We start from the raw sequence: 12,448 nt of genomic DNA, 5'->3' as shown, positions 1-12,448 counted from the left end.
GAAGGCTGCTCCAGTGTTGCATATGTACAGAAATGTTTTCCCCCTTTAATACAAAAGCAAAATTCCTAAGAGCCTGTAAGTTAGGCTTAGAAGAAAACAGCCTTTCTATTATTTCTGAACAAATGTGTACTATGAAATTGTGAGGCTGGAGCTATAATAATTCAGCATGGTAGAGCTGGAGAATAAACTCCTGAAGTATCTATTCAAACTCAATTTATTGCTGTTTCTTAAACATACTGAGCTCTGCTCCCCACTGCCTGAGCAGCAACAATCTTCTCTGCAAGTGATAGCACAGAGAGGCCTGCATTTGGTGTTCAAGGAATGGTGGATTGCAAATGCAAACATGTCAAGTGGTTGATGAACTCCGTACTTCAAAAAAGATACTGTGGTGTAGGAGGAACACAATCACACAATGCAAAACATTACCGTAAACACAAAAATACTGGGCTTGCTATACCAGACACAGGGAAATAAATGAGAAAGAAAGCAGTTTTCTGGTAAAGACCTCCTTCTCAAACTACTTGGGGATGAGAATGGGGCAAGAGGTTAGGGTTGGTTGATCCATGAGGGTCCTTGTCAGGAAGCATTTGGTCCACCTTGATCTTGAGTAATGGTAATATAGCATCCACCTGCCTTGGGATCCTGGAACTTAGCACCTCCCTTTGGTGTGCATTTTATCTCCCTCCGAAGGGGTGTGCATATACCCTGTATCTTGAAAAACATTGGCATAGAATGGAAGTTGGCCTCTCCACAATCACATGTCCTCCCCATTCCACCTTTGGGTATTCTCATATTATTAGATGGCAGCCATCCTATTTCCACGACCTCTTAAGACTGCCCTCCTCTTCAGAATGAAAAGCCCCTTTATGGTCTCAGACCTTGTGTACAGGACCACTGGTGCTGTTACTTTTATTAAGGATGTATCCATAAATGTGCATCAAAGGCTGGGAATGATGGCATATAAGGGACAGTGATTGCCTCCTTGTGTCACTGCTTTCTGTGAGACACTGTAACAGGGGCACGAGGTTTGTTTAACCAGGAGATTAGGAAACAGCAAAACAAAAGGATACTACCAGAACATGATGCAAAGAAGGCAGGGGTCCCAGAGTGTTTTTCAGAGAAGTGTTGTCACTAATTAAAATGTCATGAGGCTGGCAGGACGGATTTAAATTGGGGTGGGCAAGCTGCAACCCTTGGCCTCACTTCTAAAGTGATCAGTTCAGAGTGTTGGCATGACAATCTGTATCTCCTCCAGCAACCTGCCAAGAAAGGAGCGAGAAAAGGCGTCAGAAAGAGAATAGGGGAGTGGCCCTCCTGAGGTTTGGGCTTGCAGTCATCCACCATTGGAATGTGCATCTCAACAAGGAAAAGACCCTCTGGCTTTTGTTTGATTTCCAAAGCAGCTACCACCACCCAATAAATGTCTCGCATCATTGATTAATACTAACTTTATTCCTTTATGTTGTTAACTTGAGTCAGTCAAGTATAATTATGTCCAACCGATATGCAGAACAGAGATGGCACGGCACACTTTTTGAAACTATTTTGGTTCTGCTGCATGTCTGTAATAAAGAATGAAAAAGAAATTGCCATCTTGAAAATTTTTGGTATCTACAGTGAAGTATTACAGGGAATGCATGCTATTTAAAACTTGATTCATGTTAACATCTTCAGAGGTGGCAGCCTTTAATATGAATGTGCTTCGGAGCTGTATCTAATGCTGCCACCTGCCACTGTGCCTCTGCTGCGTACAGTGTGCCAACAAAACCCACCACCAGCACAGGAGGGAGGGAGTGCTTCCTGGTATGACTGCAGAAATTAGCCCAAACATTTGTTTATAGAAAGGGATGGCTCAGCCAACCTCTCTTATGCTACCTCCACTATTTCATTCCATTCTGCAACGAAGCAGTTCAGCTAATTTCTGGTTGCTTTAGAAGACACTACCTTTTCACACCAACACTGGCTTTCTGCAGCACATGCACCACACTGGGTATTGCCCAATATGTGATGTCTGTTGTGTTGAGCAGACAACAGTGGTTGTGCTTTGCTTGGAAAAATATACCAGGAAAGCTCTACTGAACTAGTCAAGTTGCCCTTTGTACTCTCTCTGCTGCTGTGGTACAGCATGAACTGGTTACTAGGTAGAAAGAGAACCAATTTTGCTTTCCTAAGGTGGCAATAAGGAAGAACTCGCTGCTCCAAGAGTGTTTCTGTTCAGTGCAGGGCAGCCTGTCCTGCAAACTCACCCCTGGGAACATGAAGTATGTTAACGATGGCCTGAGAGAGAGAGAGAGAGAGAGAGAGAGAGAGAGAGAGAGAGAGAGAGAGCGCGAGCGCGCGAGCGCGCGAGCGAGCACGCGCGCACCAGTGAGCACTCCTTTCCTCCCTCCCATTACCTACCTTCAGCTGGCACTGTGGCAGCTAAACAGTAAAATAGAGAATACTTGCATGAAATAATTTCAAAGTTCTAGAGGTTTAACAAGGCAAAGGTCTGCTGTACAGCTTTGTTGAACAACTGAACAACAGCACGTTATTCGTGTACAGAAGCAGCATCTGCCCCCTGAAATCCAGTGACTCTGATTTCTGTTCCTGTATCAGTTTGCAGCCATCTCCAAATCAGGTGGTCAGCTACAGCCCAATTTGTACAGGTGACAACTAAGAGAGAATATCAACACACGGGAAGATAAATAGAAGGAAAAAAAGAGTTCTACTTTAGAATTGAGACAAACTAGCCATGCCTGTCCATATCTCTGCCTGTATCACATACAGCACTGTGTCTAATTTTAGCATCAAGAGAGGTATACAGGTGAGAAGGGAGCTGAACCTTGCTGGGGGTGGAATCTATCTTCTTGCAAACCAACAACAACACTCCTTTTTTCTCCAGCTGTGTTCAGATATGAGAACACAGCCATACTGGGAGAAAAGTTCCTGAGGAGGCAGAGCAGTGGTGTTAGCAGAAAGTGGTGTGGATGCTTTTATATTGCCCTTCCTGTGTCGCCTTTGAAGTTAAAATTGGGGCACTCCTGCCTGCCTTAGGGCAAGGCTGACAGAAGAATGAAGAAGTGGCTACTACAGCACCACCAAAGTTTGTCCTCAGGCCTCCTAAGGAATTAATGGCAGAGGGGTCCTGTCATTTGAATCCAGGGATTTAGGTAATTTATGTTGCCAGTGTGCTGCTCCAGCCCTCATACACATGTATTTTCTTAATTTAAAACTATTTTTGGCCTCATTTACAGGTAGCATCCCCTCAAGGTGGCATCCAAGAATTAATACAAAGTAGAAATGATAAAAATGAATTCACATGTAATAAAATTAATAAAACAGATTCTCAAGCAAATGTATGAGAACTTATGCTTCTATAACAAGAATCTTCAATTTCTGCTTTTTAGCACTTTTCCCTTGCTGCAGCTGTCACTGCTGCTTCTGCTATGCAGAAGAATAAAAAGTCTGTTCTCTGGTCATGTTTCTGCGACCTTTGGAGAGTGACTGGGCCACAAAGTAGAAGAATCAGTTCCAGTACTTTGCTTCAGTATCCCGGGTGGTCTTGTCTGTTTCTGAAACTGAAGTTAAGTGGAGTCAAGTCCTAGAACCAGCAAGCCTTCCTGAAGAAGAATGTTCCTGGGTGTTCTCAAGACACTTCTGAACCTGAAAAAGAAATACACTTCTGTCTTCTGCATTTATTCCCCTGCCCACTCACACACAGACTTCCCAACCTTCAGGAGCAGAACTCAGTGGAGATGGGAGAATGCCTGGCACCTTCCCTCCCCCAGGCTGGAATCAACTGCAGTTTGAACACAGAATGCCCTTTGGTCAGGTCAAAAGCTCAGTACTAACAGTGGTTTGAGGTGCATTTTATAAATAATTACCTAGGGTAAACCCAGGCATTAGAAACTTTGTTTTTCAGGTAAATACTAATTTAGGACTGGGGTAAGCAACCCACGTGCCTTCTAGATGTTTCAGACTAAAAACTGACAATTCCTGATTTCTGGACGTGGTGCCTGAGGCTGAAGGGGGTTGTACTTTTGAACAACCAGAGAGCCGGAGGCTTCCAATCCCTGCACTAGTGACACTTAAAGCATTGCTTGCTTATGGCTGTATGTTGATGTGTTTGAAATTATCAGATGGGGAAAGGAGATTTTGCCTGAAAGATAAAGTATTGCCTTATGCAGTATGTGTCATGCCCTTTTGCTTGCTATGTTGAATCCAGAAGAAAGAGAACAATGCTGGTTGACGTAGATGCAATTAATTGTAACTGGGGGTGGCTACTCAGTAACTTGCTGGGACAAGGATGCTTCTGTCTCATATTTCTTCTACCTTTCAGTTGCCTCAAGACACTCAGACGCTTAGTAGTTAGTGCTGGGCTTGATCATAGGGAAATGCAGTTCAGATCCCTGCTTACCCATGGAACAGACTGGGAGGGCTTGGTGTATTTTTCAAGGTTGTTGTGAGGCTAGAATGCTGCTCTCAGGGAGGTCAGGACACAAAGAATACTATAGAAAATGAGGGAAATTATGAAAGGGGAAAATGGGCAAAATAAATAATGTGGTAGCATATTGTCTAGGAAAGAGAATTCCAAAATCCACATAGTATAATAAATCTAGATCTCTCCAAGATCAAAAAAAAGTGCAAGCTTTCTGGAGACCTCAAAAACTTGCACATTTTTGTGATCTTTGAATTGGCATAATAAGGGGATTGTGCACAGAATAAAGGTGCTCAGCAGTATTTCTCAGCCCTAAATCTTAGGCTTTGTATGTTTAGAAGAACTTAGGCGTGAATTTCCACATACTTTTGTTCTTGAATCTTTATACAGCATAATACTCATGGTCTGCAGCAGGCAGCACTGTGTAGTCAAATTACAACTGAACTGAACCAAACTTATTTCACTGTCTTTATTGATGCATTTTAGAAGAATTAGAACTGGGATGCATGATCTTTGTTGTGTTTGTTTTTTTCTCTTGCAATACAAAACTACCATAAGCCCTGTTTGAATGGGAACTGCATTTGCTTACTCTTCATAACAGCAATGTCTTATTCATGTATACATTTCAGATTTGTTTTAGAAGGTAACCAGAAAATGCATTTGCAACCAAAAGGTGCTTCCAGACAGAGGTTTCCCAGTCACTAGCAAACCGAAGTCACTGTGCAGCTGTTCTGTATTCTTTCCTTGATATACTCTCTTCCTTAAGGAAAAAGAAAACATGGGAGGGGCCCAAGTGGAAGATAATGGTATCTGGATCTTTTATGAATGAGACAGAACAATAGTGTCATAAAATTCTATCTTGGAAACAGGGTCAGCATCAAAAGCAGGCAAGGTTGGGGACTTCTGGAGAGGCCACTCCTTCTCAGATTGTTCCTTCTCTTCACCTTTGTTCCTCTGTTTAAAAATAAATCTTTCTTGATGCACAGTGGCAGGTATAGATGTCAAACGTCTCTGATTTCAGGGCATTTCTGCTAGCTGGAGCTAGCTGGAACAGTGCACATGCCTGTAAAAGAGTGGAAAGTAACAGTCCCAAGAGTGCAAGTTTCATAGCACTTAAAGAGCCATGCTTGGACTGTTCCTTCTGGCAGCTCCACTCACTAGAATTTTTTTCCTTCCATTTTTCATTTGGCCCCCACCAGAAGAGAGTCTTTCTGAAGACTTCTTCCTCACCTGCCTCTGACCCACACAGTGGTGGTGGTGAGGAGCAGAAGATTGCACTGCCCACTCACTCGCTTCCCCTCTTGCCTGTGGAGCCAGCAAGTGGCAGCAGTGATGGGAAAGAGGAGCAGCAGCACGAGCGAGTCCACTGTCAACAAGGGCAGTGAGCAGGCTGGTGCACTCAGGGAGGGGCCCATTGAGGGTATCTTGCCCGGGGACCCTCCAGTGTAGAACAAGCACAGTCTGGAAACACCTGAAGTCTACCTGCTACTACTTACATAGTTTATATAATAGATTTATGTACAACTTGACTATATTTAAAAATAGCTACCACACAGCTTTTAGGCTGGTGGCAGTGGGAATGCAGAAGAACCAGAAAGGAGACTCCATGTATTCATTTTACTAAGTGAAAGGAGTTCTGCTTTGCAGGTTATCTGGATTATAGGTTGAGAGAGTATTTGCTCTATAGAAACCTTTTTAACTGAGCATTTTTTCAAGCATCTCCCAGGAATTTAGTGTGAAAACAATTTCTAATCAAGAGTATCAGTCATACTGTCCCTTGAAGCTTCTGGGAAGAAGAGATTTTTAGAAGGCTATTTAGGGAAGAGAGAAAGTGAAAAAGATGAATGTAAAATTAGTCTTTTTTTACCTCCCTTTCTAGTTTCTGTTCCAAGATGGAGCCATCTCCATTTAACAGAAGGCAATGGGCCTCACATTCTCTGAGGATCACCGCCAAAGAGTTGTCTCTTGTCAACAGGAACAAGTCATCTGCTCTTTTGGAGAGGTTCTCAAAGTAAGTTCTCTGACTATCTCAGCAAAGAGTATTGTGTGTTCCTCGGGGATGGAAGTAGCTACTAGTAGCTGATGATACTTGTTTTTTTGTTTGTTTGTTTGTTTGTTTTTAAGAGGTCTTTTATTTTAAACCTATTTTAAATCTCATTCCTTTCCAGAAGCTAACCTGGAAGTGATCCATAAAGAAGCAAACTTACATGAAGTAAAAATAGCAGTGGATAGTTCCAGGGAACCCGAGCATAACTTTTGATATAAATAAATGGCATGTTTAAGAGAAATGTCAAATAATGGCACTATCCAGTTAAATAATTATGGCAGAGGAAATTCTGAGTGACCCTGGGTGACTGTCCTGTGGACAGGCTGCAGAGTCAGTTGTACTGAAAAATGGAAGCATCCCACCCTCCCAAAAAAAAATCAGAACCGTACTGTTAATTCCACTGTGAGGCTCTCAGTGGTCTCCTATCCAAAGGACAGGTCAGATCCACATCTGCTTAATTTCAGCATCACTTTAATGTCAGCCATTCTTAGGGCATTCTTTCCCTGGTCACACAGCTGAACATACTTTGCATGGCTCTGTTTTAAAAATGAAGTAATCATCTTCATGCTGCAAAAGCTTGAATTCTGTAATCTCTGATGCCATCTGAGGATGTTGGGTACTGGGGCCACACATTTGGAAGGTGAGAAAGCAGTTTTAATATCAATTTGCTATCAGGAGAGTCGAAGCTAATGTTTGGCCCACTTCTAAATCACACTATCTCGGTGTCCAAATAGATCCTTGGTTTAGATGAGCCAAATCTGCCAGTAAACACTTCCTGGTTAAATACGTGCTTCATGGCAGTTCTTTGGAACTGGGGGAAGAGGAAGTGTGTGTGTGCACACGCATGCGTACATGTATACACACCTGGAGGCTGCTGCAGTGTCAGCCAGTCAATAGGGGATAATCCAGCATAGCTGATGGCAAACAGCCTTATCTTGGCATGTGTACAAGAAAGTTAAAATGGCAAGGTCCCTAATAAACTTTTAAGAGAGAAAGCAACTTAGGTATGCTGTAGGAAACAAACAACTGTTGGTGCCTCCACTTAGGAGAACAGAGTGAACATTATTTCTTGCACCAATGGGTAAGATTTGGTGGTGGCGAATGCACTATCTTTAAGGATCTCTCCAGCAACTGTACATGCTTCCCACTCTGATGGTCCTGGGGAGAACATATTTTGCCATCTGAAAGTGCATTCTGGCTCAGTTCGGACATCCCACCCAACTATTGTTTGCCACTACTATAAGTTAGAACCCAAACCATGAGTCTGAGTTCCAAATGTTTAGGTAGCCCATGGTTTAGACCACATTGTCTGCTTGGGGTTTTCTGTCAGCTCTGCCCTCCTGTTTCTGTGGTGCGGTACTGTGGAGGTGGAACAGTGCCTGCAATTATGATTTGTTAGTTCACATATTGCATTTATCCAGAGGCAAGTAAACCGTGATTTTCTGTGATCCCTGGACTATGTCTTCTGGTATCTGAGCTGTGTTCCTTTACAGAGAAGAAAGGGCAGAGCATTGGGGAACCTTGCCATGTTTTTGTTAAACTAGGAAAACAAAACTCTGTGGTAACCAAGGGAAAGAACAGTGGTGCTTGCCAATTCCTCTACCTTAAGTGATTTCAGGAAATGCTTTTGCTGGATTCCTAAGAGCAAGAAGCTTAGTCTGAGTTGTCTGAAAAGAAAAGGAATCAAAAGGAGCTGGCTGTCATAACCTCAGCTTTCAGCAATCTTAGCTAGTATCAACATGGCAGTGCTACCTCAGCTGACAGAAATTTAAACTGACTGCATGTGGAAGCATTCAATGTGGGGCATGAGAAGCTTGCTACTATGAATATTTTAAACACCTGACTGCTTCAGAAAGGTACTCTGTGCAAAGGCCTTGTGTGGAGATGCTTCTCCTAATAGCACTATGTGTACAACTACCTTAGCCCCAGAGATCCTCAGTACTGTAGTTAGGAAGGTAAACAGCCTCATGAGAGATTCTGCTTCCATGCTCAGCAGCAAAGAAGGAGACTTATTGCAGGTGAAACTATAGAAAGCCAGAAACAGAAAGGTGTGTCTCTGGGAGGTTTCAGAAAGAGGACTCAGCAAAAACTTTAGACACTTCCAGCCTTATTAGGTATTTTTCTTCCTCTGTGTTAAAAGCTTATATCCCACCTATGTTCTTCAAAGGAAGCTCAAGATGGTAAAGAGACAAAAATAGCAATATTTAAAACAAGGTTACAGGTCCAAGGACTTGCCACCTTGGGGTTTTCCCCCTGAAGTGTTATATAGTTCTGCAGTCACTGGGGTTCTTCAAACGTATTGATGCTTCTTAAAAAAAAAAAAAATCTTAGTGGCCTAGTGTGGCTGTGTGTCCTGCTTTATTGAGGACAATCCTCTGTTTGAAGGGCAGTCCAGTCCAGTCCAAGTCCAGTTAAAATAAGAGGAACTAGCTGAGTGGTCCTTTATGTGTTGCTTGAAGGGAGCACCTGGCTCTGCTGGAATGTGGAGGAGCCAGTCCACTGTGTACTGGCCAAGTCCTCTTCTGTACAGTGAGAGAGACACAGCAACAGGGAAAATGTGTGGGGTGGATGAGGCTGGGGGTGAGGAGGGGCTCTTTGGGGCAAAACCTCACCTGCTGATGTTCTGCAGCCTGCTGGGTAGCCCAGCAGATCAGTTCAGCTCGGTGCATCCCTGATGTGTACCTTCCTGAGTTCCTCAAAGGGAAGGTGGGAGATGAAAAGAGAGCTGAGGATCAGTGCTACTGGGCAAAGTGAAAGTTTACCCAGTTCAGCACTCTGCTTTCCCTTTCATCCAGGTACTTTTGCATGCTATGCTGTTGCTGTTTGTTCTTGAATCAGTTTCTGAATTATTATCTTTGTTGTTTAACTGATTTGGGGGCTGCTTTGGTAATTATTATTCAATTATTACTGTTCTGTATAGTATCTATCTGTGGGTTTTATATGTTGTTTATATACTGTCTTGGCTCTAATTTTGAAAAGAAAGTTCTCAGCAAATAGGTTTTTAAAATGATAAAAGCTCCATGGAAGTTCTCCTTCTGGAATTGATATTTAGTGTCCCTAATGCCTTTGTATATGGAGGATCCAGGTAACCATCATGGCTAGTGGCTAACAGTGGGAAAACCAGTGATTGTTCAAGCTCACCTAAATTATCTGAAAATCATTTAATTTACAGTATTTAATGAATTTATATGCTGCTGCAATAGCCTATATCTGGGCACCCTGTGTGACTCACAAGATAAAAACAACGCATTCTGAAATCAACAACATTAAGTCAACATATTCAAACATTTTGACTATGTATTCATATTACTTGGAATCTCATTTTGGCTTACTGCCATTTTGGTCTTTGACATGTTTTTTGGCTTGTTCCTATGAGACATGCATATTTCTGTATTGTTTTTTAAATTGTACTCTTCCCCCGCCCCCCCCCATTAACCCAAGTGTGAAAATGCACAGTTTAGTGTGCATTTCAAACATGATTGTAAATTTTGGGAATTAGTGACCATTTCCTGGAAAACATGCTCTTGCTTATGTTCAGGAACACCCTTTCTGAACAAACCAAATTCTAGTACCGCCTTACCATTAGCCAGCTATAGACAGATTCACAGAGGATAGGTGGAGCCCCCTGCCTCTTAAAGCCATGTAAGCCAATTGCCACTGCCACACGTGGATCCCTGCTGCAACATCTCTGGGGTGAATGGGAAGTCTTGTCAGAACAGGAATATTGTGTTGAGAAATAACAGGGTCCCAAACCTGGTGGTATTTTCTGCCTTGAAAATCAGCCAGAAAATGGGACGTCCCTCCCGGGGATCTCTCACTTCTGCACATTAGGCCTCTCACTCCAACTTGGTGTATCGCCCCAGTCTGATGGGGCAAGAAGGGATCTCAGAGAGACTATTTTATTCCAATGACCTTTACCTGTGAGGTTTAAGGGAGGGGGTCAGACATGTCCTATGCTTATTCTTTGTAGATGCCCTTGGAGAAGTGCCCCAGTCTACAGATTCTCAAGCAGGCTGCATGCAGGGAATGTCTGAACTGTGGGCCCCACAGTGCTGGTGCCATGTTTAAAAGGAGGGCCTGAGCTCAAACCATTTTGAAACATGCGAGTCCAGTGGGTCCTGTTGTGTGTTGCATACCACCACCAGATAGTGGTGTGCAAGACAATTCACAATGCAATGCATAACGGCAGGATGCTAAAGAGATGGCTTGATTATGAAATGCAGGGAAAAGCTATCAGTCATGGGTGTATTAACCAAGCCTCAAGAGCCATTTCCTCATACTGTTAGTATCCCTTGGATTTGTTTGAACTTGCCAACAACCGGACATGTAAAAGCTGAGCAACGATATTTTGAATTGAGGGCTTTTAATAGTTTCCAGTCAAAGAACCCTGGGGGCTCAATTTACCCCAAATTGCTAGTCTCTTGTTTTAATAGGTTTTAAATAACTTTAAATAACTAGTTATATGGCTCAGAACAATTTGCAGAGGAGTAACCATGTTAATCCATTACACCGAAAGCACTGATGTTTTGTGGTAAATTTCAGCAAATGCATGAACAGCTATGCCAGATTGATTTACAGGTTTTCTTTCCCACACACTCTGCCCATGTACTTGGACAGATTATAGCTACTAACAGAAGATAACACTTTGCACCTCTTGTCCATAAAAGATCATTCCACAATTAATTTATCTTGTTGCACTTGGACATTCTTGTTTGTAGAAGGTTTTGGTGAGTGTTTGTGTATGTGGTGGTCAGGGGTTGGTAACAGACTTACATTTTGTAGTCTAGACACTTTTCCTTTCTAACGCAGACTCTCTCCTTTCCCTCCAAATAGCCTTGTCAGTCATTTGACATTTACAATTTCTTGAAAGTCTTACAAACTTTGTGTGCAGTGCATTTGAAACATCTGAGCTTCGGAATAAAGCTTGCTTTCTTTCTTTTTCATCCCTTCTCTATCCGGATAAAGATATCAGAAGGCAGCTGAGGAAGCAACTGCAGAGAAAAAAAGAAATGTAAGTAGTTAAATATTTATGGAATGAATAGTGCCACAAAATTGCACAAACATCTGAGTTTGTCTCCTATAGTGGCTGTCTGGAGATTCTGTGTGTGATCGGTCTGTCTGTCTGTCTTGAGATAATTTTGGAAAACTGGCTTTTGTTTGGTTGCTCTGCTTGGGCCTTGCTCTGACCCACTTTCTTGTCTGTTCAGGAGTTGAATGAAGCACAAGAAAGTCAACTGACTTTCCTGAGGTCATGCACTGACTCAGTGTATCAGCTTCTCAGAACCAAAATGCTGCTGGCTCTCAAGCCCTTTGTCCTAACCTCAAAACATGAATAGCCCTGTCTGTGGTCTGAAGTAAAGGCAGCTGTTCAAATTCATTCACTTTTTCAGCTTGAGATGTAAATGGATGTTGTCAGTAGCATATTTCCACATGCCCAGTTCATTTTTAAGCTACCTTCCTGGTCGGAAGCAAGCCCTAAAGAATACCTTAGGGAATAATGAGACTGCTCTAGATTCTTGATTCTCAAGAATCTCTTTCTTGAGATTTTCTTGAGGTTTTCTCTTGAGTACAGGATGGGCAACTTGTATCCTTCCAGATATTTTGGCTTACAACTTTCATCAGTCCTAATCAGCATATCCAATTGTGAGGAATCTTGGAATTTGTAGTTCCTTAAAGTCTAACTAATTTATTATGGCATAGGCTCTTGTCAGCTAAGATGCATTATCTTGCATGTGAACTGGACTATCATCTGTGAAAGAATAAATCTGTTAGTCTTTAAGGCAGAGGTAGGCAACCTCTGAAGGTTGTGGGAGGCCATCCCGCACTAAGGATCCCGCAGGGGACTGCGACCCATCCCTACCATTACTGGAGGTTTTTGCCACAATAGCAGAAATCCTAATAGTATTGTAGGAAAATAATGCCTGAGGGAATTGCTTATTTTGCTTCCAGGCAGAATTGCACTTGTGGGAGTATGATTCTGC

The 12,448-nt window shown here is 42.6% G+C and overlaps 1 protein-coding gene across 4 annotated transcripts in view; it reads left to right on the top strand.

Annotated features, from left to right (window-relative positions):
- The window catches only part of LIMA1 (LIM domain and actin binding 1), a 53,893-nt gene that overhangs the window by 8,089 nt on the left and 33,356 nt on the right, over positions 1-12,448 (top strand). For all 4 annotated transcript variants that reach the window (XM_044422026.1, XM_044422027.1, XM_044422025.1 and 1 more), the window contains exons 2-3: positions 6,300-6,431; positions 11,433-11,478. In XM_044422026.1, the coding sequence (XP_044277961.1) occupies positions 6,313-6,431; positions 11,433-11,478 (165 nt within the window). In that variant the 5' untranslated portion in view covers positions 6,300-6,312. The remainder of the gene's footprint in view (positions 1-6,299; positions 6,432-11,432; positions 11,479-12,448) is intronic.

Source organism: Varanus komodoensis, unplaced genomic scaffold, assembly GCF_004798865.1.
Source record: "Varanus komodoensis strain SLA01 unplaced genomic scaffold, ASM479886v1 scaffold12, whole genome shotgun sequence".
NCBI lineage: Eukaryota > Metazoa > Chordata > Lepidosauria > Squamata > Varanidae > Varanus > Varanus komodoensis.
The sequence above is the reverse complement of the archived record's forward strand: the minus strand, read 5'-3'. Positions and strand labels throughout refer to the sequence as shown.